The sequence below is a fragment of the Pelodiscus sinensis genome, chromosome 9, assembly GCF_052426305.1.
Source record: "Pelodiscus sinensis isolate ZL-2025 chromosome 9, ASM5242630v1, whole genome shotgun sequence".
Lineage (NCBI taxonomy): Eukaryota > Metazoa > Chordata > Testudines > Trionychidae > Pelodiscus > Pelodiscus sinensis.
Window position 1 is genome coordinate 21,199,469 of NC_143060.1, and position 23,047 is coordinate 21,222,515.

Below are 23,047 nucleotides of genomic sequence, written 5' to 3' on the forward strand. Positions count from 1 at the left end.
ATGAAGCATAGTGATCCTGGGATCAAGAGGGACCAACATGCTGCAGAGAAGGTTGGATGGGGAGAATCTGTCAGCTGCTTGCTTTCATCTCTAAGGACAACCTTTAGTGTTCAGACACTTAAAAAGAAACTGGCAAGTAGAATAGAGAAGATAGACACAGAGTTGCTGTTTATATTGGTGGCATTCAGGAAGTTAGTTGTGCTTATGAGCTAGCAGTGAAAGAATTTAAATCTTCCGGGTGCACATACTATTATTTGATTTCTAAATGTGACAAGATCTCCTGTAACAAAGTTGAATCAGTCAAATTCTTCTCATAAAATTGTAAACCTTGAAGTCCTGAAAGATTAACATTTCAAGAATATTCACAGTGAGCTTCAATCGTCATGAATACAATGGCTGAGCTCAATGAACTTTAATGTGACACCATTACAGATGAGATACATTTTAGCCATTTCTATAGAGAACATAGTAGAGCAATTCAACTCACATTTGCCAGTTTTCATTCAATGATTGAATTTGGTTTTAGTATGGGAGACAGCAGGCTTCAAAAATTCTATATCATATATAGAATTGTGAGTATTTTTCTTTTGATAATTTTTTTTTAAAAAGCTAGTAACTTTTCCCAGATAAACTAATTTGTGTAAGGAAAGAGCTTCTTTGAAGGTGAAATAAAACAAACTAAACAGCTCTGGTTCTTGTAGATTTGGTTTTTAACTCACCTGCAAACTGAAGTATGCACCATTTCTTCAGAAGAATAATAATTTGTGCAGTTCTGGATCTCTAGAATGATGATGTAAGAGTGACACCTAGGGATGTGAATGATGTCAGCTATTCAATAAGCAAATGCTTATCGGATAATCAAATCAACTAGTTGCTTCCCCCCTCCCCTTGCCTTTATCAGAAAGAGGCAGCAGGAGGGGGGGAGCAGGAGGGAGAGGAGAGGAGAGGATACTTCAAAGTGGCAACACCATGTGGAACCTGGGGCCAGTTGGGGTGTCCCCAGGCTGCAAGTGGCATTTCAAAGTAGCAGTACTGCATGAAGCCCGGGATCAACTAGGGACTCCCCGACTGACCCTGGCTCTGCGTGGTGCTCCTGCTTTGAAAACACCGTGGGGAGCACGGGGACAGCGGGGGACTGCCTTACTGGCCTTGTGCTCCTCGCAGCGCTTTTACTACACTTCAATGGTGACAGCCCTAGGGCTGTTGCTACACTTCAAAGGCTGAGACTCTCTATCAACTAATCGAATAGTCGATGCAATTTGCAACTTACTTGAAATTTAACATATGCCAGTTATATTTGCTGAGTTTTCAAACAAATCAGCTTGTGCTCTTGCTTGTTAGCCCTGCGGCCCCAGTAATACAGCTGGGTGAGGAAACTGGATTCTATTCATCATGATGCACCAACAGAAATATTTACCAACTTCCATATCCAGGACCAGTCAAATTCAGTGAAAATAGATTTTAACTGATCTTCCTAAAGACATAATCTAGAGAAAATGTTGTACACAACACAGCATGTGAGACCATAGTTTGGCCTGTAGAACCTCCAAGAGTTCAAGCTGAAGTTTCAAGGCTGGCAGTTAGGGGAAAATTTGTAAATTATTTATAAACAGTACATGTTGGACTTGGAACCTTGCGGGATACAAACATGAAACCCTGCACTCTCACTGTGAAGCACTTTTCAGTTTGGAAGGACATTTTAATTAGATCATTGATATTCCTTGATTTTAAAATGATAAATGTTTAAAATAGTTTTCTATTATCTTTAAAAGAATGTATGAAATAACTTTGAAAGTTAGAGAAAACAAGCTCTATTGTTCATCCCCAACTAAGTAATGTTGAGGTGTATATTGAAGAAAATTATAGTTGGATTTTGGAAAAGAAAGTTATAATCAACTCCTTTCTTGTACATGAGATAGGCCTAAAAGTCTGTCCAAACCTACAGGCAGAGTTAGAAGTATTTTTTTTTTTTCAACTGCCAGTCGTTCCACCTTAGGCACAGGAATTTGACACTTGTCTTTGTTGTGCATCAGGATTTTTTTATTGCTTTCATCTATATGTATTAGAAATATGCGTGTGTCTTTCTGTCCTGTCTGTCCATCAGTTTATTCAAGAGCTCCTCCAAAATCATGGGTGGGCAATAATTTTTGTAGGAAGGCCACGTCATGAATTTTGGTACATGGTCACGGGCTGGCTCTGGCCTCCCCTGAAAGGGCAAGGTATTGGGTGGAAGGGGTGGGGCTAGAGGCTAAGTATGTGTGTGTTTATGAAAGAGAGATACTGTGAGAGAGAGAAAGTTTGAGACAGATTGTGTGTGTGATACAGTGTGTGTGCTGACTGTTGCTGGTAGGTTCCTAAAAGAAGCCACACTGACTCTAAGACAGGGAAAGCTCTCCTGCTCTGTTGTCTCTCCACTCCCTTGCTCTGCAGAGATGCAGCACTAGGGGGTAGTGTGTGCATGTGCATGAGCACTGAAATCTTAAACAGTGCATTGCCTCTTAAGACAGCCACTCCTCTGAGTCACTTACCATCCATGCTTCAGACTGGAGCAGGTCCACTGTGTGTCTCCTCTTCCTGACCCCTGCTCTGCAGAGATGAGGTGTTGAAATGCTTGGAGAGCTGGCTCTGGCTCTAGGGCCTGATTGTGCCCATCCCTGTCCTAAACGATAAGCGCTAGGGCCACCAAATTTGATATGCAGCTTCCTCTTAACCAAATCCGATCTTGCTTTAAGTTAAGTTATGCCAGGACAATGAAACTAGAAAGTTTCCTCATAAAATGGAAAGGGAGAGGTCTGGTAGGAGGGAGTTACACTGTGGGAATGATCACGGAGACAGCAAGTGCCCCAGTGGAAGGAAGCCACTGGCTGGCAACAGCCCCGTACCCCAGCCTGACCTGGAGAGCAGCTACTGGCCATTGCACAACCCTGCTGTCCCCAGGTGGGACCCCAGGCAAAGCTGGTGGCTGTGGTGCATAGCTCCCCTAGGCTGCTCCCTTCCTCTTCTGCTCCTCCCTGCTGTGGGCTGACCTGGGGAGAAGAGTCAGGGTGCGCAGCCCCACTCCTGCCTGGGCAATGCCGGGTAAAATCTTCTAGTCTTATACTATTCAGATGAAGTAACAATTTGATTTTTGAGGAAGGGGTTTTCCTGCACTTGAGAATTAGGTTGATAAGCTCTTCTCAAATTGATATAGACCTGACTCTCTTATAATAGGACTGAGAAATCTTGGTATCTTGGACATATGTGTAAACTGTACTTTGATTATCCAGCAAAACTGTCATACTGCTGAATTATTTAGGATATGTGTCTGTATAGAATCTATAACTTACCATGCCTTCAGGTATAGACCTTTTGGAATGGCAGTAAATGTGTAATGTGTTACGTATTTCTTCTGTAATGCAGGTGTATCCACTAATGGGCCAGGTGAGATATCGAGTAAAGATGAAGTAAAAATTGAAGGATTGCATGTGAATGGACCCACAGGTGGCAAGAAAACTCCTCTCTCAGATCTGGATACAAATGGATATGAAACTGAAACCCTTTCCATTGACCCTAAACTTGCTCACTCAGCTGCAAAAAATGAAAATGATTTTGAAGAAAAAAATGAAAGACCTTCAAAAAGGAGAAGACTCAACAGCAATGAAAAAGAAAGTCCAGGCTCCTCAGAGCTTTTTCAAGAAGCAATATCACATGGGAAGTTTGAAGAATTAGAGACTTTGGATGACTGAATATGGGAACTGATTTTATTCCTTGGAGTAAATTCTGGGGTGCCTAAAATTTCCAGGGTTGATGGGTTACCTTACAAAATCAAACTCCTTGACATAATCTGAGATTTTTCTTGTATCTTTCAGTTGGCTCTGAAGTTCTGCTGGTTTTCACAGCTGAAATGCAGAACTGGAATATTTTTGTTTTCACAGAGCTATGGACTATTACTGTTCTGGCAATATTTAGGTATTTTAAAGAGTTTTGAGAAATTAATCCAGAAACTTGATTATATTGCAAAAACTTTTCCTGCTTAATTTATTAAGGAAGTTTCTGTTATATACACATTCTTCAAATTGTTTAGATATTGTACAATTGTACACATTATATTTGTTGGAGGAGAGCTGATTCAATTTCAAAATTGTCACAAGTAGTTGATGTGAAATGTAGAATTCCATGACACAATGGAGGAGCAGGAATAGAGATTTTCAGTCTAAATGAAGAGAAGTTGTATACAATTAAGGAACCCCTATGAATCCTGAAAGTTACAAGCATGAGTTATTTTTATATATAGAAGTTTTTTAAAAAAAATAAACCAAGTCAGGTTTGTGTATGTAAAATTGTTGACATCAGTGATGTCTTCCATATTCTTATCTGGGCTAAAGAAATACATTCTGTATTTTTCCAGATTTCTTTGTAGCCTTTGAAAGATTTTTACAGTACTTATGTCTTGATTGAGCTGTCCTTTCTTAAAACAGAAGCTTGTATAATGTTTCTTAACTTGTACAATTGGTAAACTTTTATGAAACAATAGATATTCTGGGTCTAATGTCAGCTTCATTTTATTTTGCTAAACTTTCTAAAAAAAAAAACCAAAAACATGGTAAATACTAATTTTAAGTGTTTATGCAGTTATTAGCAAGTCATGTTTTCTTCTCAGAAAACTGAAAACCATTCAGATTATCAGGAAGGTTCAAATAGTCACATAATTATGAGAGTATGATTTTGCAAACTTCTGTCTAAGGATAAATAGTGATTTTTGAGTATTTTGGAATTAAGCATGAGGCTTTATTGCACAAACTTTCTTGCTTTTATTATACATTTTAAAATTTTATTTTTGAGGTAAGACAAAAGCTTAATTTCAGCCAAATCCTTAAATATGTTAAAATGTATCTTGTGCATCTCAGTGACCACAGGAGTAGAAAATAGATCAGTGATTCTGGTTGCATATGTTAGGAATTATGCACAGCTGGTTACTGTGGGCCTGATCTTGCATCCGTTTGAACCATTGGGATTCATACTATTAACTTTCAGCAAGTGCAGAAGCAGCATCTGTGTACATAGCTGGCACAGCATGTATGTATGTATGTGTGTGTATATATATGCATATATACATGTGTATATATGTAAGAGGCGATAGTAGGTTTTTAAGAGATGGTGCTAGAAAGGAAAACCATTATCAAGGGACGGGAGGATGCTAAATCTGTTTTCTAGCTTTCCCAGTACAGGTCTGAAATGTTGTTGTGGTAGGAGATTATCTCTGTGGAAAAAAAAGTTTACAACGTTTACAATCGGGTGCTTTTTAGCCATAGTTACACAAAACAATGTAAAGAAACTCATAGGAAATATTGCCCTGATTATTTAATTTATAAATTGTCTTCTGCTTCTGTAGTTTTACAAATATACTATTACCTTTTTTTACTAGCTTATTTCTGCTAGTCTTCAAAAGTTGGTATATATGTGTCTTCAGAGCTTCAGTTTGAAAATTGATACACTGAGCCGAATTCAGACTGGTTGTACTCCATTGATTTAATTAGCTAAGTTAGGCCGTTGTTCTCAGATGTTTTAGGTGATCTGTTTTAACTGGTTCAGCCAACATTAGGGCATTGACATTAATCTACTTAAAATCAGATAACATTTAAGAGAGTATTTAATTTACGGCCTGCATTAATATTGTGGATTCATTGTTTTAGGAGGTGGTCACTGTCAATTTAAAAATTTGATTGAACAGAAATCCACAGTATCAAGTCGTATATCAGAGGTGGTATTTGGAAACTTTGAGTGAAGGTAGTGTAGTGCTTCTAAAAACCTTTACATCTGTAATCAGAAACCTATTTTCAATTTCTTATTTTTATGCATTTTTGTTTGCAAGTGGAAATACTTGCAAAAACATTTTATAGGAGAGATTATAAGTAAGTTGTCTCAGGCTTGTGTGTAAAATATGGCACTGTGTACATTATCAGAAATGTTGATTTGTTTTTAATCTTTTTATGGTATGCCTAAAGAGATCTGACATTCCATAATCATATAATATGTAATGCTCAGCTATACTTAAAGAAGTATTTAATTATAATTTGCATTTTGTTTTATGCTGATGTGTTTTTATACAATATTTGGTTCATGATCTTTAAAATGCAGCCACTATAACTTGATAAGTCATTGCACTACTAGTACTATTTAAAATTTTAGTAATATAGTAACTTTGATTTGTTTCAGAAACATTCAGTACAGTTTGGAACCAAGGAATATTCGAATCGGGTTCCAGACTGCATTGAAAAGACAGCAGTTATGTGTAACACTTAGTATATTTTCAAGCACTGTCATGATGGATCAAGCTGGATCAGGTGTCTGGGTTCATGAAGTGCTTTAAGAGTGCAGCCTGAATCAAAAATTCAGTTCAACAGAATAAACTTTTGTTGGACTTTATAAAGGATTTAAAGCGATATTTTAAAAAAATAAAAATTTATGAATTAGTTTTTATACTTTTTTTCACGCATAGTAATTTTGCACTGTTAGTAATTCCCTTATCTTTCCCCATTCCCTTTCTGCAATTCTGGAAAAAGCTTATTAAAATATTTTTTTAAATGGACTGTCTGTGTATACAGTTATTGAGGTTTTTAAATTCAGAGCAGAACTTTTGGGTGAATAGCTATAAGAAATGTGCAAATGTATAGTCATGTCTTACAGGAGAGTTGGTAGGGACTCCATAGTTAAGTTGTGATTTACAATTATAAGTGAAATTCCCTGTGTTTTCCAATTTGAGTTGAATCTCCAAATTTTAGACTAACTTATGTGAATAATTGAATATTCTTTGTATTTAGTAACTGTTGCTGATGAAACAGCTGAGCCAGGTGCTTTTTCAAATTTCGCTATTTTCCCCCTCTTACTGCCTTGGGTGGTTCTAGCTATAAATCATCAGGAGCTCCAAACTTCTTTCATATTCAGTTATTTCTGAGAACCAACAGTTACATCACAACTTACGTTTCCCAATGACTACTGCCTTCCTGATTCACCAACTGCTGCAGAGACCATGGAGAGCCATGTCAGACTGAAAGAGATTTAGTGAGGTACGTGCAGAGGAATGGGGGAACCTGGGCTTACAGGTGAGGGGCAATGTTCCCTGTAAGTGGAGTGCTGGGGTGGCCATCCAGGAGAGATTCAAGCGTTGCCCAGCTGATAATCAGATCCCACAGTCAGCAGCATGTTTCTACTGGTGATGCACATCCGTATACATCTTGGTGCACATAACACTTATTCCACATGTGGATTGAAAAAATTAAAAGGAGCATTGGTGAGGGGTCTTGGCTCTCTCTAGAGCCACATCATATCTGATTCTTCTTAGAGTGATTGCTCATGGTGCTGGTTCAGGCACCTGCTGGAGTGGCATACATGCTGTGCTATGTAGGGCACCTCTGGCCCCCTCCACCTTCAGTGCCTTCTTGCCATCAGGGATGGTGTTTGGAACCTGCTCGTCTTGGCATTAGCTGTTGCACGTTTCCCTAGTTGGACTTTGTTTTCCCTGTAAATACTTTTACTGTTTAGCCTGGGTCCAGGGCATGCTGTGGAGGGGTGTGGTGATTAGGCAGTTCTGGGTGGTATTTGCCAGGTTAGAGGAGCAGTGAGTGTGTTGTGGGAGTAACGAGTGATATTGCAAAGAGCGGCAGTGTTTGCAGGGCTTGGGGGGATGAGAGGTGGACAGTGAAGGAACTGGGCAGCACAACAGAGGCAACATTTGTAGGGGCTGGACAATGTTTGCAGGGCTTGGGGGCTGAGAGTATTATGGGCAGGGATATTTAGGAAGGGGCTGTGCCATATGCAGAATTAATCTTATGTGCACCACCAGAAGAAACATACTCTGCCTCTGAGCTCTCTGCCAATCAGCTAGGCAGTACCTGAATGTCCTGTAAGCTGTGCGCTTAGGTGGCCAGCCAGGAGAGACTGCTGGGCAGTATTACAAGGGGGGATGGTTGCAGGAAGAGTGGACTGAGAGGCTACTGGTGAGGGCAGGGAAGTATTAGGGCAGGCAGTGGTTGTGGAACTCAAGAGCTGAAGAGAATATGGCCATTTCTTGTGGGCTTTTAATCAGTCCTAGGGCTCTGCTATGTTCTCGGTGCCCTGCAGCAGGTGCCTGCCCTGGCTGAGCAGCCAGCACTGTACTGAGACCTTACAGCATGTTGCATTACTATTTAAAGTGACATGTTTTTTATAACTGAAAATGTAAAGACTATTGTATGAAATTTAGAAGACAAGCAGATAATTTACTAGTCATTCAATATAGTTGAGACAAGTGACTGGATGCAGGAATGTAATTGGGTTGTGGAAACAAACACAGGTGACACAGCCTTACTCCAATAACTTGTGCTATTGTCTCCTGATAGCAAAACAGCAAGAAGTGGGCTATGAGCAGAAGACAGCAATCATTTGACCTACAGGACATGATATAACCCTACAGCAATCTCATAAATGCTGCTAATTGGGTCATAAGTGGAGATTTAAACCCAGGACCTCCCTACATGAAAGTATTGGTATTTAAGGTGCGGTTAGCTAAATCTCTGGTACAGCCACTAGAGGGGGCACAGAGACCTACGTGGTATTCAGCATGAAGGAGAAGATGCCCATGCATGTTAAGTTCAGTAAGACAGCTGGCAGCATGAAAAATACTAGATGAATTGGAGAAAACCAAACTGAGGAAAAAAAGTATTTATTTAAAGCCAGTACAAAATGCTCATAGGCACAAAATTTGTTTTGCTGTCACCTGACTTACAGATATAAAGCCTGCAGTACATTCAAATCAAAATGGTCACTTTGTAAATAGAATCTATATAGAAAAAATACATATAGTAAGATTAACAACATAGAAAATATACTATTGTATTTATTTTGTTCATCTTCCCAGTGTATACAATAACATCTGGACGTTGGCACTAAAAGGTGCACGTTTACAAACAAAATAAGCTTTAAAAATATTTTACAGGACATCAAATCTAGCCAGCAGATTTTCTTTAAAATTGTAAAAGTTCTCGGTAACAAACATGTTACAGCAAGATGACAGACAAACAAGTGACTTGAAAAGATTCCAGTTTTAGCAAAGACCATTACTTCTTGCCATAGCTTAAACCAACTTGAGTGACTTGGTCAAACAAATAAAAATAGAACCACAGGGGATGGATTCTATGCTACTCTAAAAAAAGCAGTAGCACTGCTATGGACCTAAAATGGCCACAGTAGGTATTTGGATCTCTCCCAGGGTGGTCTTGGATATAAAGGCTTTTAGAACAAGTAAGTTCTGAGCTGATCCACCAAATGAATGAGGATAGTATGAAAACAAATTTCAATATTGTAACTAGATTAAGGAAGTGATAATCCACTCATAACCCCAGATCCCACCAATTAAAAATGGGGACTTTGCATATTTAGGTGAAAAGGTGCAAGTAGAAAACAATTTATCCACTCAGCTCCAAATCCAAGGTATTTTGCATGGTATGCCCAAAATGTCTAATAGCAGAATTCCCAGTTTCTATACTGACAATTTTTCTTAATGAACATCAGAATTGTTTACAATGGTCTCTTCCTCTAGCCCATGATACAGGAATTATGAACAAATAGCATTATAGGGTTGCCTACTTGAAGAAAAAACAAAGCCCCATTGTCCCTGGGCATATAAACCTCAGCGGTAGCCAATCCCTTCAGTTAGAGATATACTCTCAGGCACAAGTACATGAGGATGGAAATAAAAGATTTATATAAGAGAAGAAGAGGACAACATACAGACAGCAGCAACACCTCCCTCAAAAGGGAAGAAGGGCCCTGTGTGGTCATGGTCATCCTCTATTCTAATCATCAGTAGTTCTCCCTCATGGTATGTCTTACTCTTCTTCCCCTCCCCCACCCCACCCCACAGGACACCGGAATCAGAGTGGATGGCGGATGTATACACACACACACACAACACAGAGGCCAAGACTTTTCTAGAGAAAATTCAAAACCTACTTTTAAGCAACCTAAATAGGGCACTGATGTTCCTGAACTTGCACCAGGCTGAAAAGATTATTCAAGACTCATCAGAACTCTTGATGCCACAGAGCTAACAAAACCATAGCTGACTTGATGTGCCTGGTGGTTTTCAGCAGCATTTCAAGCAGCTGCAGTAACCCAAATTCTAGCTCCATATAAATGCCTCCTACAGGAGAGCCTAGAGTCTGGGTGTCAGGAAACAGGGAGTGAAGCATCATTCTCCTGTAGACAAATGGCTGACTGAGCAAGATAATGGGCCCTCCAAGAGAGCAGACCTGTCGGACTTGCGGGTTAGCCCCAAGCTGCTCACATATACCATGGCCATGCAATTATTCCAATGAACTAAGAATTGAGAAGTAAGGTTTCCAAAGCTATGAGCTCCAGCCCTGCACGTTGAAGAGACTCTGACAATGTGTTCCTTCGTGCAACAGACATGCTAGGTTAACAAAATCCCCAGGTGTGAACACTCCACACAAGTGATTTGCATCACTGGTAATGCAACTGAGGCCAGGGTGAATAGAAACAAGGGCCACACAAACAGCAGGTATTGCATAGGATTCCAGGGATGAATTGGGAGCGCTAGCCTCCAAGGGAGGACAGTGAATGCCCTCTAGACAGGAGACCCACACAGGCTGCACTGTGGCTCAACAATCAAAGAAAGCATCAGGGCAAAACTAGGAAGGAGGATCTGACCAATGACTTTGTTCAAAAGACTGGAGTTTATCCAGGGGCATGAAAGATGATGCCTGAAGAATTCAGGCCTGTATCCCCTAAGATCTGGGCCATGTGGTAGGTGGTCCTGAGGCTGAAGGCACCTGAGGAAGGTCATCAGGCATCTCAGGTGGAAGAGGCCCACATTTTCACAAATATCACCACAAGGCTCACATGCCACAGGGAGAAGAGGGGGCCAGCTGGTCTGAACTCAGCAGTGTGGTTTTGGGAAAGAAGGCTGTGTCTACACTGGCCACTTATTCCGGAAAATCAGCCACTTTTCCGGAATAACCTGCCAGCTGTCTACACTGGCCCCTTGAATTTCAAAGATTAAGCCCTTTAAGCAGAGCTGACTTTGTTCCTTCAGCCACAGTCCTCTCCCAAAAGCCAAATATGGCGCTGACCCACACTGTCAACTTTTCATGCAGGCAGCTTCACACAAAGAGGATACTGCTGCTGTAGAACTGGGGCCAATGGAGAAAGCCTTCTACAGGTTGAACCTCTCTAGTGTGGCATGAAACCAGAGAAGGTCCAGCAGCATTATCAGCACTTCCACTCTTACTAGGCACTCAGAAGACATTTAGGGATAAATTAGAGCTAAATAATAGCACAGAACCAGGAGTGGTGCCTCTCAACAAATTTTATGGGACCACAGGAACCATAGCCACATTTCCAATGTTGACATGCAGCTAACCAAACTCATTCTGGACCACACATGATGCCAAACCCGAGAGTGCTGGATTACAGAGGTTCAACCTGTAGCTCTGTGTCACAGGAAAAGCAGCAGAAACACCCTGCTGAAGTCCACCCATAGAGTTTGGGGGACACATGCAAAATGGGCTGCAAGATGACAAGTGACTGCTGTGCCACTAAACCGTACGAAGGGGCACAGTCATCCCAGTCTTGACTGCAGGGTAAACATATACTCCACAGAACAATTTAGAAGTGCAACATAAGGCCTGTGCATTCACAGCAAATACTTTGTTTCGTTCCTCACAAGAAACAGGAAACCAGCTAGCCTTAGGGCAAGAGTCTCTGATGCCCTGGTCCAAGGCAGTTCCAGTCTTCAGAGGCAAGGTCCAGGATGGTCAAGTGCAAGGGGTTCATAAAATACTAGAACTGTAAAGGACTGCGAGAGATCATCAAGTCCAGTCCCCTGCCCTCACAGCAGGACCAAGCTCCATCTAGAATCCCTGACAGGTGTCTGTCTAACCTGCTCTTAAATAGCCCCAGTGATGGGGATTCCACAACCTCCCTAGGCAATTTATTCCAGTGTTTAACCACCCTGACACGCAGGACATTTTTCTTAATGATACCTGCCCTCGCCGGTGGAGAACCACATATGCTTGAAAACAGCATCTTTGGGGGTCTTCACACCAAGAATGCAGACAATGAGTGCTTCCAGTCAGGAGGACACAAGAATCTGCATCAGAATCAGGATCAACCCAGGGGCTGGGAGGCCTGGTAAGTCTAGGAGCAGATCACAGCCAAGATCTTGCTCCCTCTCTTCTAATTCTGGGCTTGTAAAGACTTGGGAAGGAGGTCTCCCTCGGCCCTTCAAAGGAAAAATGCCTGCCAAGGTTTGAGGAGATTTGGTGTAGAATAGGCCTACCCACAGTTCTGCGAATTGTTAGTAATTAACTTAACAGCAACTTGGTCTGCCTTTAACTCTCCATCCTCTAGCAGAGAAACTGCTGCTGGCTTTTTACGTCTTTCTCCCATTTTTTATTTAAAGACCCTGCCCACAAAAGAATGAAAAGAGATGGCAGGATAGCTAAGGCAAGGGTTCCAGTCTTCCAAAGGAGGAAAAGGCAAATTAAGGGAACAGTGCTGAGGTTTATGCACTTAAGGGCAGTATCCAGAAAGTCTTTGATTCCAATTGGTGTCACTATGATGCTAGCTGTTCCTGATTTGCACATGGGAAGACAAGGAGACAAAAGGAATTGAGCAACATATTTTGAAGTTTATAGCAGAATGAGCTAAACTGAAAACCATTTTATAACTTTTTTTCCTACCTTGGCATTTAAAAACAGGCATATTTATCAGATGTACAGTTGAAGTTAGTCTTAAGAGTCAAACCTTAGAAAAAGAATGGGGATCACAACAGGCTAACTTTAAAAAGAAAATCTGGTTCCTTAGCCTATTTTACTTTGGGGGTATTAAAATTTCTGCAAGGTCTTTGAGTTAAATCTTCCACAAGCCAGCCACCGTGAGAGACATTCAGCACAAAAAATAGTCAAAAGTTTTACTTTCCTCAACTAATTACTGCTGTGCTGCCAATAGCTAACCTGGAGCTAGCCTACAAAAGTAAGGAATTATTTTCAAACTACTGGCATCAGCAGTAGTGTGTTTACAAAATTTACTGCCTCTTGAGGGTAAGATACTTTTACAAAAATTGCACTGTGCTTGATGGCACTTACCAGGACAGCCTCTTAAGGTGACACTAGTAATTCTGCCATCACATCATGGTACACAGTGAGGAACCACAGCAAAGCATGAGCTGGCTGCATGATTGTAGGAAGCTAGCAAAAGCAGCAACAAATCAGGTAAGTTTTTTAATTACCGGTATTTGTATTGACGTATTCCCCCATCCTTTTTCTTCTGGTATACAGTATCACCAAATACCACTTAGCTTAATTAAATCAAGAACTGGATAAGCAGGCTAGCTAAAAGTGCAAGCTGCCAAAGAGAAACAATAGATAAATACTGTAACACACAGTATGATAATTAAATGTTTCAGAAATTCTCTTCTCGATTACATAAAAAATATTCTGACAAATTCAATGTTTCTTTCAATACTATGTCAGTCAATTTTCCACCAAATATTCTTCCAAATGCAATTAGGTTCTTTGCCCGTGAAAATCTTTTCTTGTAAATGAAGGAGAATGAAGAATAAGTTGTGGGGAAAAAATAAGTGCACAATTTTAACCAAAGAAAGATGTGAAGGGAGAAAGACAAACAGTAATATTGCATCAATTTTAAATTTAAAAAAAAATCAATTCTGCTTGACATTTTAAAAACTGATCTCCATTAAAAACAGTTCACAAGGCAAAGACATTTTGCTGCATCCAAAAATAAACTGAAAGGCATAAAATTTGGACAGGGTTAAAACATCACAGCTGTATCAATCATGTAATGGTACAACTTAAAGGTACCAATTAATGAATTAACTTGATATCATCTAGAAGAGTAATGGTATTCTCAACTATGAGATAAATATTCATTCTAGGTGATATCTGTAGTCCTGTCACTACCTGTAGCTGCACGAAATATTATATATGCATTAACTGTTAATTTACTAAACCAAAAAGATAACATTTCAAGTTTAGTCTTGTACTGTCTCAGAATAATGGGCACACTTGGTCCTGGAGGGGAATTAAAAACAAGCATTAATTCATTTCAAAAAGTTTCTTAGCCACAGATTTTCACTTGATTTTGAATGACTGCTAGGCCTTACCCTGCAAAAACCGCACATGAATTGCTTTAATTATTAAGCTAGCCATTGGGACTACTTGTGTAAGTAAAGTTTCTCATGTATGAATGCAGGATAAGTCTCATTTCAATTCAGCACTCCCCTGCTGAGTTCTCTAATATATTATGTAAAATCAGAAGACAGTGTGCCATCAGCCCTCCAACTATTCTTGAGTTTCCCTGTACTACATCAGAGTCACAAGAGGTGCTAAGATGTTGTAAGCATACAGAATCTGACCAGGATGAACATACACTTAAATGTTCATTAAAAACACCTGAACACTATTAAAACCATCAGCTACTCAAGCATGTTTTGGCCAAAAATGTACAACCTGAGGTCTGACTGAAATTAACGTAATGTTGAACTGGTTCCTCTACTGAAAGGTCTGCACTTGCATATGCAAGGTTGCAGAGTCGTATCTTTCCTTAGGAGATGATAAAGGAGTTACATTTCCATCTCCCTCCATTTCTGTTGTATATTCCAGCTCGAGAGAAAACAGTCTCTTTTCTTTCCCTTTTTCTTGTTCCTCTAAAAGCTTACTATTGAAATAAAAAATACAAATCTTCTTTTCATGATCTATGTTGGGCTTACAATGGGCTTATAGTTAAAGTCTATAAATGCTCCCTTGCTTCAGTAGCTTCCTTCATGAAAATATAGTAAACTCATCTGTTAGCTGCGTTTTCTTAAGATAAGGGTGAGATTCCATGTTGCCTCTCCATGAGGCACAGAACTTGCAGCCCTGCACAGAGGAGCCCATGCTGGCTTTAAGTCATCTTTGTGCCCCGATGCTTCAGGGACTAGAGAGTCCTTCCCTGTTCATCACCTGGAGGACTTTGTCTAAGCTGTACTAGTCTCCCATGGGTGTCTTCTGGGCTGCAGCATTGCCTGAATCTCCACACTGCTCTGTGCTCAGCAACACTTCCCCTCTCCTCCATACAAACTGCCTATCCCCCCATCTCTGGCGTGCCATCATGCCAGTTTGTGAGGGGTTCCTCAGAAAGTAGCCTGAAGGCTGTTTCTCCACAGTGCCAGCACTGAAAGGGACACAGGACTTTTTGGGAACTTTGACATCACCCTCGGCCTTTTGGACAGCATGAAAGGGAGTCAATTATTCTCTTTAAAAACTAATTAAAAATATTTATGATTGCCCATTGCGCTGCTCACGTGCAAGACAACCTAGATGTAAGTTAAATGTATCTAGAAAGTTAGGACAAGTCTTCTTGCAAGAAAATAAAACTGAATTTAAAAACATTGATGGTGCGTGTGATACACTCCTGTGAAATCAAAACATTTACGTTGTCTGGGCATGATTCTATCACCATACTTGATCATAATAAATTACCAAAGAGGTATTCCTCATAATCCAGATTAAATTAATTTAGTGTGCAGTCAATCATAAATCTCTTTTTAGTAAAATTTTTAAAAAGGCAGCATATTTCAATTGTGCAAATGCAGAGTACCAGCATTATTCCATAACAGACACCTCCACTGTACTATTTTTACACTAAACTGCCAGTGATCACTGAACAAAATCAAGGCGTTACTTCTCAGAAGTAATCCTTTGGTCATACTGAACTTTTTCCTTTAATATCCATCTTGATAGACGCTTCAGACTGCTTGTTCATTTGCTCTTCTGTAAAAGTGATGTAAGAATACACCAGGCTTCCAGCAATACTACAAAACACATTTTTAGATAAAAAAGAAATTATGTGTATTAATGTTAGAACACCATGTAAATTATTGTGTACGTAACATTCTACACACTCTAAGTACATTTTAAACTTGCATTCCTTTCTCAGATTTACTAATATAACACTTTCACCTAGTATCCAATAGAGAGATTGGTCTGAATTTTGATTAATTCCTACCATTATACCAAAATAACCATGGATCTCATTATGCAGATGTACCAAACCCTAGGCCAGGTGGTATAGCAGTTGAGGTGGGCCAATAAATCGCTGGTCAGCCACAGAAATAAAAAGTTTTATTCTGTGCCCTCCTGTTTTATACAGGCTGCAAAAGGAACAAAGGAAGTTTGGTAAAGTATGAGGAGGCTGAACAAAGTGAGGAAGAGTCAGTCAAACTTAATTTAGCTAGCTAATTCCCCCTCTGTCTCCTTGAAATCAATCCTCTCCTCCCCATACAATTCTATTTTCAATCTGATTTACAATTCATTTTCTCTAACCACTACATATAGAGGCCTTATTTTTATTATCACATGACTTGATGTTCTGAAGTTACCATTCAGAAGAACATAATGCGGGGGGAAGAGTACGTGTGTTCTACGCAGAGCTAAAAACAGGAGATCCTTTTATGGTTATTTTATTCTTTTAGTGTACCCTCTGACTTGTGTCAGACCACGCAATAATGTATGCTCCGGCACATTACAAAATCAATCAATCAAGCTTAAGTAGCTTCATTCTCTTTTAGTATCTTTAGTTACAAGTTTTACAATTGTCATTCAAAAAGATAGAGAGAATGGTCCATATTTATAAGCATATTTTAGAAGAACCAAATTTCCACCTAGGGATGTAAGTGACTAGTCGACTACTCAATAAGCATATGCTAATCGGGCAGTTAAGTAGTGACTCGACTAGTGGCTTCCTGCCCCCCCCCCCCCTTGCTGTCTCTATCAGAGAGAGGCAGCAAGGGGCCGGGACACTGCAGAAGCTGGTGCTGGGGGAGGGGGAAAGCTGGCTTAAAAGCTGGTTTCCCCTCAGCACTGTCTGGGGTGGGGGTAGGGGAGGCAGAGGCATAGCTGAGACCAGGTGAGAGCCGGGAATCAGCTGACTCCCAGCCAGTCCAAGACACTGTGCCTCTGCTTTTTAAATGCATTAAGAGCTGCGATGCTCCTAATACATTTAAAAAGCAGAGATGCAGTGGGAGGGGGGATACCAGATGGGAGACAGGAATCACCTAATTCCTGGCTCACACCCAGTCCCTCCCCCCCCCACTACATCTCTGCCTTTTAAATGTATTAAGAGCCTGGCAGCTCTTAATATACAGGCAGTCCCCGGGTTACATGGATCCAACTTACAAACGGGGTGAGGCAACCCCGCACTAGCTGCTTCCCCCCAGCAGACCAGGGAGACACGGAGCGGCTTTTCTCAGCAGACACCTCAGCTTGAGAATAAAGGACTGAGGGAAGTGAGGTGTGGGAGAATAAAACTGAGCTCTGGAGAAATGTTTGGCTAGAGTTTCCCCTACAATATGTACCAGTTCTGACTTACATACAAATTCAACTTAAGAACAAACCTACAGTCCCTATCTTGTACGTAACCCGGGGACTGCCTGTAGTACATTTAAAAGGCAGAGCTGTAGCAGGGTTAGCTCCCAACCCTGGGAGCTAACCCCACTGTGGTTCTGCAGTTCCCCCCTTATCGACTAATAGAGTAGTCAATGGAAATTCCATCAATTACTCGATTAGCTGATTACACACAATTTAATATCCCTATCTCCACCAATAACTAACTAAATAACAATATTTACTTATTTATTTATGCATGCAATTAAAGGAATGGCACTATTTGAAGGTGTCATATAATCTGAGCTGCAAATACTCAGCCAAGTATAAAAAAAAGCTCAACCTCTTCCATCATGACTGCCTTCTAGATCAGTCAAAAGTAGGTCAGGATTGTATCAACTTGCTGCTAATGTGCCCTGAATACCAAACAACCTCCCTGCTTTTCCCAGTGGTGCTGCCAACAAGGAGCAGTGCATGTTTACATTACTGAATATTTTCAAAGGAGAACCAGGAAGGTGCATGTGTGTTTTCAAAAATCATTTTAAAAAAGGATAACCATTTAAGTTGATAGGATCAGGGGAAGAATTGTAGAATCAGAACTGGAAGAAACCTTGAGAGATCATTAAGGTCAGTCCCCTCCACCTACTGCAGGACCAAGTACCATCTTTTAGACCATCCCTAACAGCTGTTTGTCTAACCTGCTCTTAAAAATGTCCAAATGATGATGATTCTACAACCTCCCCAGGCAGCGTATTCCAGTGCTTAACCACCCAGACAGGAAGTTACAAAGGGGTTGTTTGTTTTAAGGTATTTATCAATTGAAAAGACAAGTCTCAAGGTTTTGTTTTTTTAAGTTGTTTGGTAAATCATTTTTCCCTTATGCAGTTTCCACACATGACACAGTTTTCTGTAGTAGATGATGCTCAGTGAACCAAGCAGTCCCAATCCTCAGACAGTAGTTCGGACACGATAACTCAGAAAAAGGTATGAGACCCCATAAATGCCACAATTATGTCAAAGAGGGACAATCTTATTCATTACTCCAGCTGAAGATCTGCTTATGCTCTGAAGTAAGAAGATGGATAAATGTAATTTTCTTTACTGTTGATAATATAACTGCAGATTGTCATTTCTTTCATCCGTCTGTCTTAGAGCTTAATATTGCTACTCATCACTATAGTATAGAGATGTTAAAAGTTGATTAAACAGGTAACCGTGTAACCACTGAACAGCTCAGTGGTTAAATGCTGCGGGCTCTACAGTATAAAGCTTAAATAAGCTTTACTTAAGCTTCGTACTGCCCAGCCCACAGTGAAGCCTTCCCAGGAGCCTCTGCCAGCTCCCAGGGAGGTAGCTTTCCTGCCGCAGAGAAGGTAGCTCTTGCCCCAGCTAGCTGAGTGTAACCGACACCATTAACCAAGAAGCATCAGCTTATCAGTTAAACGGTTTCATACTAATATCCCCTACAATAGGATTAAGCGTTTTCCATTAAAAAAAAAAAAAAAAAAGAGCAGCAGCAAAGTCCCTAATGCACTTAATTGAGACTCTGGGACTTGCCATTCTGAGGCAAACACTCTGCGTAGGGTAGGGTTTTTAATGTGCTGCTAATGAAAAGAAGAAATGCAGCGATTTCTTGGATGGAAGGGGGATGTTAATGTTGTGTCATTCTGATAGTGAAAAGTATTTAGTGGAGAAGAAGGTTTTAGAGCATTTCCTAAAGGAGGTCAGATTCACCTGATCTCTCGAAAAGTCTGTTTCAGAGTTGAAACCTGCCGCACATTTCCTACATCACAAGCTTTGTGATCTGTACTGTCCCCGAGGACTGTAGCCAATCAAAATGCGTCTTTTGATCCTACTTTGAAAATTTCAGACCAAAGATTTAAACTGGCATTAGCATCTAACCGGGAGCCAGGCGAGGGATTGGAGTATGAGCCTAATATGCTCATGGAGCAGCTAGAGCCTGTGACGTGCTCCCATACTTTATGGAAATACATTTTTGAATATGAATTGCATAACTCAAACACGCTTTATGAAAAACATGGCATGTAATCTATCATCGGAGAGCTTGTAATCCCCTGAATGTGTATATTCTATTTGTTGCATGTATCACTCCTGTACTTGGAGTTAGAAATATGAAGTATAACCCTGTTTAGCTATCTAGATGTGCTTAATGTCCCAGGACACAGGACAATGATCTGTAAATAGTCTTGCTTTTCCTATAAGGCTGGACTATCGTTGGTCCTACCAAGACTTGTGGCCAGTCATTTGGTACTGGAACCCATTTTGAAAATGGTATTTTTCCGTGGGGGTGCGAAGGAATTGAAACTGAACACTATTCCCACCCTAGGCAAAATCTATTTGTCAGCAGGAGCTTACTAGAGCATGGATACCAGCAGTCAGGGCCTTGCCTGGAGGAAAGGACAACACATTTTTAGGTAGCTGGAGGTAAAAAGAATGTTTAGATGTTGATGCGGTCACCCAACTTCAGGAGCCCAAAAGGATCCAGAGGCTTCACAGCACTTTGATGAATGGGGGCTGTGCACCATCAATGGAAGCTGAAGACAGACACTTAGATCAGCGCACGCTCCCCCTTCCAACACTCAGTCTTTCCATGGTCCTGCTTGACCCGGCTGCTCTCCTTCCAAGAGCTGATTTCTTGTAGGCATTCTGGCATTTTAGCAGTGTTTGTGCTTTCATCCATTGAGAATGATGTATTTCAGTTTAGCTGGCAACTAGATCCCCAGCATCTTCCCCCGCCCCTCTCCCCCACTCCACAATGGTCTCATGTAGTTATTGGAGAGAAGAGAGGAGAGTGCAGGCCCGTTTAGGACCCTAGAGGTGAGGGTCTGTGGAAGGGCTAAGCAGTTACCCTTCACTGCTCTTTGAGTCATGCTGGAGAGCAACAACGGGAGCCACTGTAATGCTGGGCCATCTACTCCTGCTGTGTCATGTAGCAGTACATTGCTGTCCTGTGTCAAACGCTACAGAGAGATCCAGCAATGTGAGCCTGGTGATCTTATGCCCACGAGGAGACTCTATTTTAGTGCTATCAGTGCTGCCTCTGCTCTGTGCCCCATCAGGTATCTACTATGCTGGTTGAGTCACATGCTGGAGCAGGATGCTTGGTGATTTCTCAACTATTTTGCCATGGACTGGCAAGCTGGAGACAGGAGTGCAACTGGAAAGCTCTTCAGGGGCAAGTGATTATTTATTTATTTTCTGAGGACTGGGTGAGCTGCTCTGTTTTCTCCTGAGGAGATTGGTAGGTGACTTTTCCTCTCTGCCAGAGGATTTGTTTAAATTAGTGGTATACATAATTCTTCCCAGGAGGGGCACGGATCCATTTTACAGGGTTTGGGTCTAATACCTTCCAGGGTATTTTGAGCGTCAGCACAGGCCATACTCAGCCAGGGTGGTGAGGTAGATAACAGAATTCTACCTCAAGTGGACTGTTTTCCCATTGACTTCTTATGTATTGTGTTGATCTCATCAAAGCCAACAGCTCTTCACAGCAGCCAATGTTTAAGACTGGTGCTGAGCTATGCAGGCAGGTTTGACTAGCTGGCTCCCTTGTTAAAATAACTCAGGACAACGAGGAGGCTTACTTTTGCCCCCTTTACTACAGTGGCTTAGTCCTGTAAGACTGCTGCTTGGATGAAGCAGTGATCGGTCCAGGAGAGTGGTACACTGGCGATGCCTCCAATATCCACACGTACACAGAAGGTAGGATCAAACGAATGTCCAGCTACAATACTGGTCTAGACACTGCTTGGAAGACTGATGCCTTACGTAGGCTGTAAGATCCAGCACTACTGAATCACTGAGGCTATAGGAAGGCTGAGGTCAAAGCAGATGAACGCATGTAGGAGTCTGGTTTGCAGTACAGCTGGTCCCCGAGTTGCGAACGGTCGACTTACAACTGTTCGCAGTTACGACTGAAGCTGTTGTAAATGGCAGACCCCGAGTTACAAACGCGATCCGCACTTACGAACAGTGCAGTTGTGTGTAACTCTATGGGGTCCAACTTACGAACAAACCGAGTTACGACTAATTGCTTGGTCCGTACCGGTTCGTAAGTCGGGAAAAGGCTGTACTATACTGGCCAGTAGCTAGTTCTTTCCAGAAGCTGACTGGATTTCCATCTGGAGTACTCTGCTAGGAGTCCTACATTCCTCTTGTCCTTCATTTCACAGATCACATGGATGTACTTCAAAGTTGGGGGGGGGGAGAAATGTTTCAGTATCAGAGCCTGGGAATACCAACAAGATTCCTATTCCATGACCTCTCCTTTTTCTGGTGCATTCTGGGGTCAGCTTGTGGTTTGCTGGGCATTCCATTTGCTTGTGGTTGAAGGACTAGCTGTTCCAGGTTGATCTGGATGCAGCACTGACCTATCCATGTCTCCCTAGTGATGCTAACAAGGCTAACTGCTTCACCCCAAATGAGATGATGGGCAGCACTGGTTATGACTGATGACCTTGCCTCCTCCAGCAGGAACTTCAGTTCTTTTGTTTTTCGCCTCCATTCAGTGATCTTACCAATTGAACAATTGGCTTTAGGTGCCTCACTTTTGGATTTATCAATTCCTCTTTGAAACTTACAACATACCTTTGTGATTAGCATAGCAAAAAATTTGCTTTTTAAATTTCAAATGCATTCAAATTCTTGAGACAGCTTGAAGGTGACATAGGATTACATCACATAGCCTCAAGTTCACCCTCCTACATGCGTTTAGAATAGCAACCAACATTGCATGTAAAAATAAGATGCCAGGAAGAAAATATACTTTTTATAAAAGATACACCCATAGTTGTCATACAGAATACACACACCTGCTTCTATGAAAGGTTCTCCCCTTAGAATCCCTCATTTCCTTTTCCTTCACCTCCAAACAAATATGTTATCAAACACGGTGATACAAAAAATAAATCTTAAATGAAATTGTAAGAACACAATCCTGCAAGCAATTAGGCACATATTTAATGTTATGCACATAAATCCTTTGATATCAAATAGACTACTCACATCCTGTTTTCAGAACCAAGATTTCCTAATAACTTTGTAGTAGATTCTTCCTAAATGCAGTTCCACTTTGGAAAGTGATTCTATTTGGATGGTTCAATAGTGCTTTCCGTAATTCAATAGTCAGTTGCTCAATTTACAAGTTATTCTGTAGAGTGTTACGTACATTCAAGACAAATCTTCAGTTTTCTTACCTGATATTTAACCCAATGAAGTTTGTCCATGTGAAAATATAGTCTCCTCCAAAAAACATTCCAATATAGGTTATTAATATATTCTGGAAAGAGAAAAAATAAATATTTTGCTTAAAATTTGTGAACAGGTATTTATGTATATTCCACAGGTATAAAGATGCTGAAACATATAGAAAAGAGTCAGAAGAGATAACAGTGTGAAAGATACTGACATATGTATTGACGATATTCATTTGAAAGTTACTATATCAGGACTACTATGTCAGGCCTTACTTTTTGTATTAGTAAGTTTCTCCTTCATATTGCCCTACTGAGCCCAAACATTGTTTCCCCACACCCTAAAAAACAAAGGCTGCAACATAGAAAAAAACCCTCTTCTTTTTTTAAAAAACAACCTTACAACGATGTACC

The 23,047-nt window shown here is 40.8% G+C and overlaps 2 protein-coding genes across 4 annotated transcripts in view; one reads left to right on the forward strand and one right to left on the reverse strand.

Annotated features, from left to right (window-relative positions):
* Positions 1-6,568, forward strand: part of MIER1 (MIER1 transcriptional regulator) — a 63,728-nt gene extending 57,160 nt beyond the window's left edge. For all 3 annotated transcript variants that reach the window (XM_075936185.2, XM_075936184.2, XM_075936183.2), the window contains one exon: positions 3,400-6,568. In XM_075936185.2, the coding sequence (XP_075792300.1) occupies positions 3,400-3,725 (326 nt within the window). In that variant the 3' untranslated portion in view covers positions 3,726-6,568. The remainder of the gene's footprint in view (positions 1-3,399) is intronic.
* Positions 6,569-8,664: 2,096 nt separating this feature from the next.
* Positions 8,665-23,047, reverse strand: part of SLC35D1 (solute carrier family 35 member D1) — a 38,821-nt gene continuing 24,438 nt past the window's right edge. Inside the window, exons 11-12 of the mRNA XM_075936186.2 lie at positions 22,637-22,719; positions 8,665-15,850 (exon numbers count right to left, since the gene is read on the reverse strand). Coding sequence (XP_075792301.2) covers positions 15,742-15,850; positions 22,637-22,719 — 192 coding nt within the window. The 3' untranslated portion in view covers positions 8,665-15,741. The remainder of the gene's footprint in view (positions 15,851-22,636; positions 22,720-23,047) is intronic.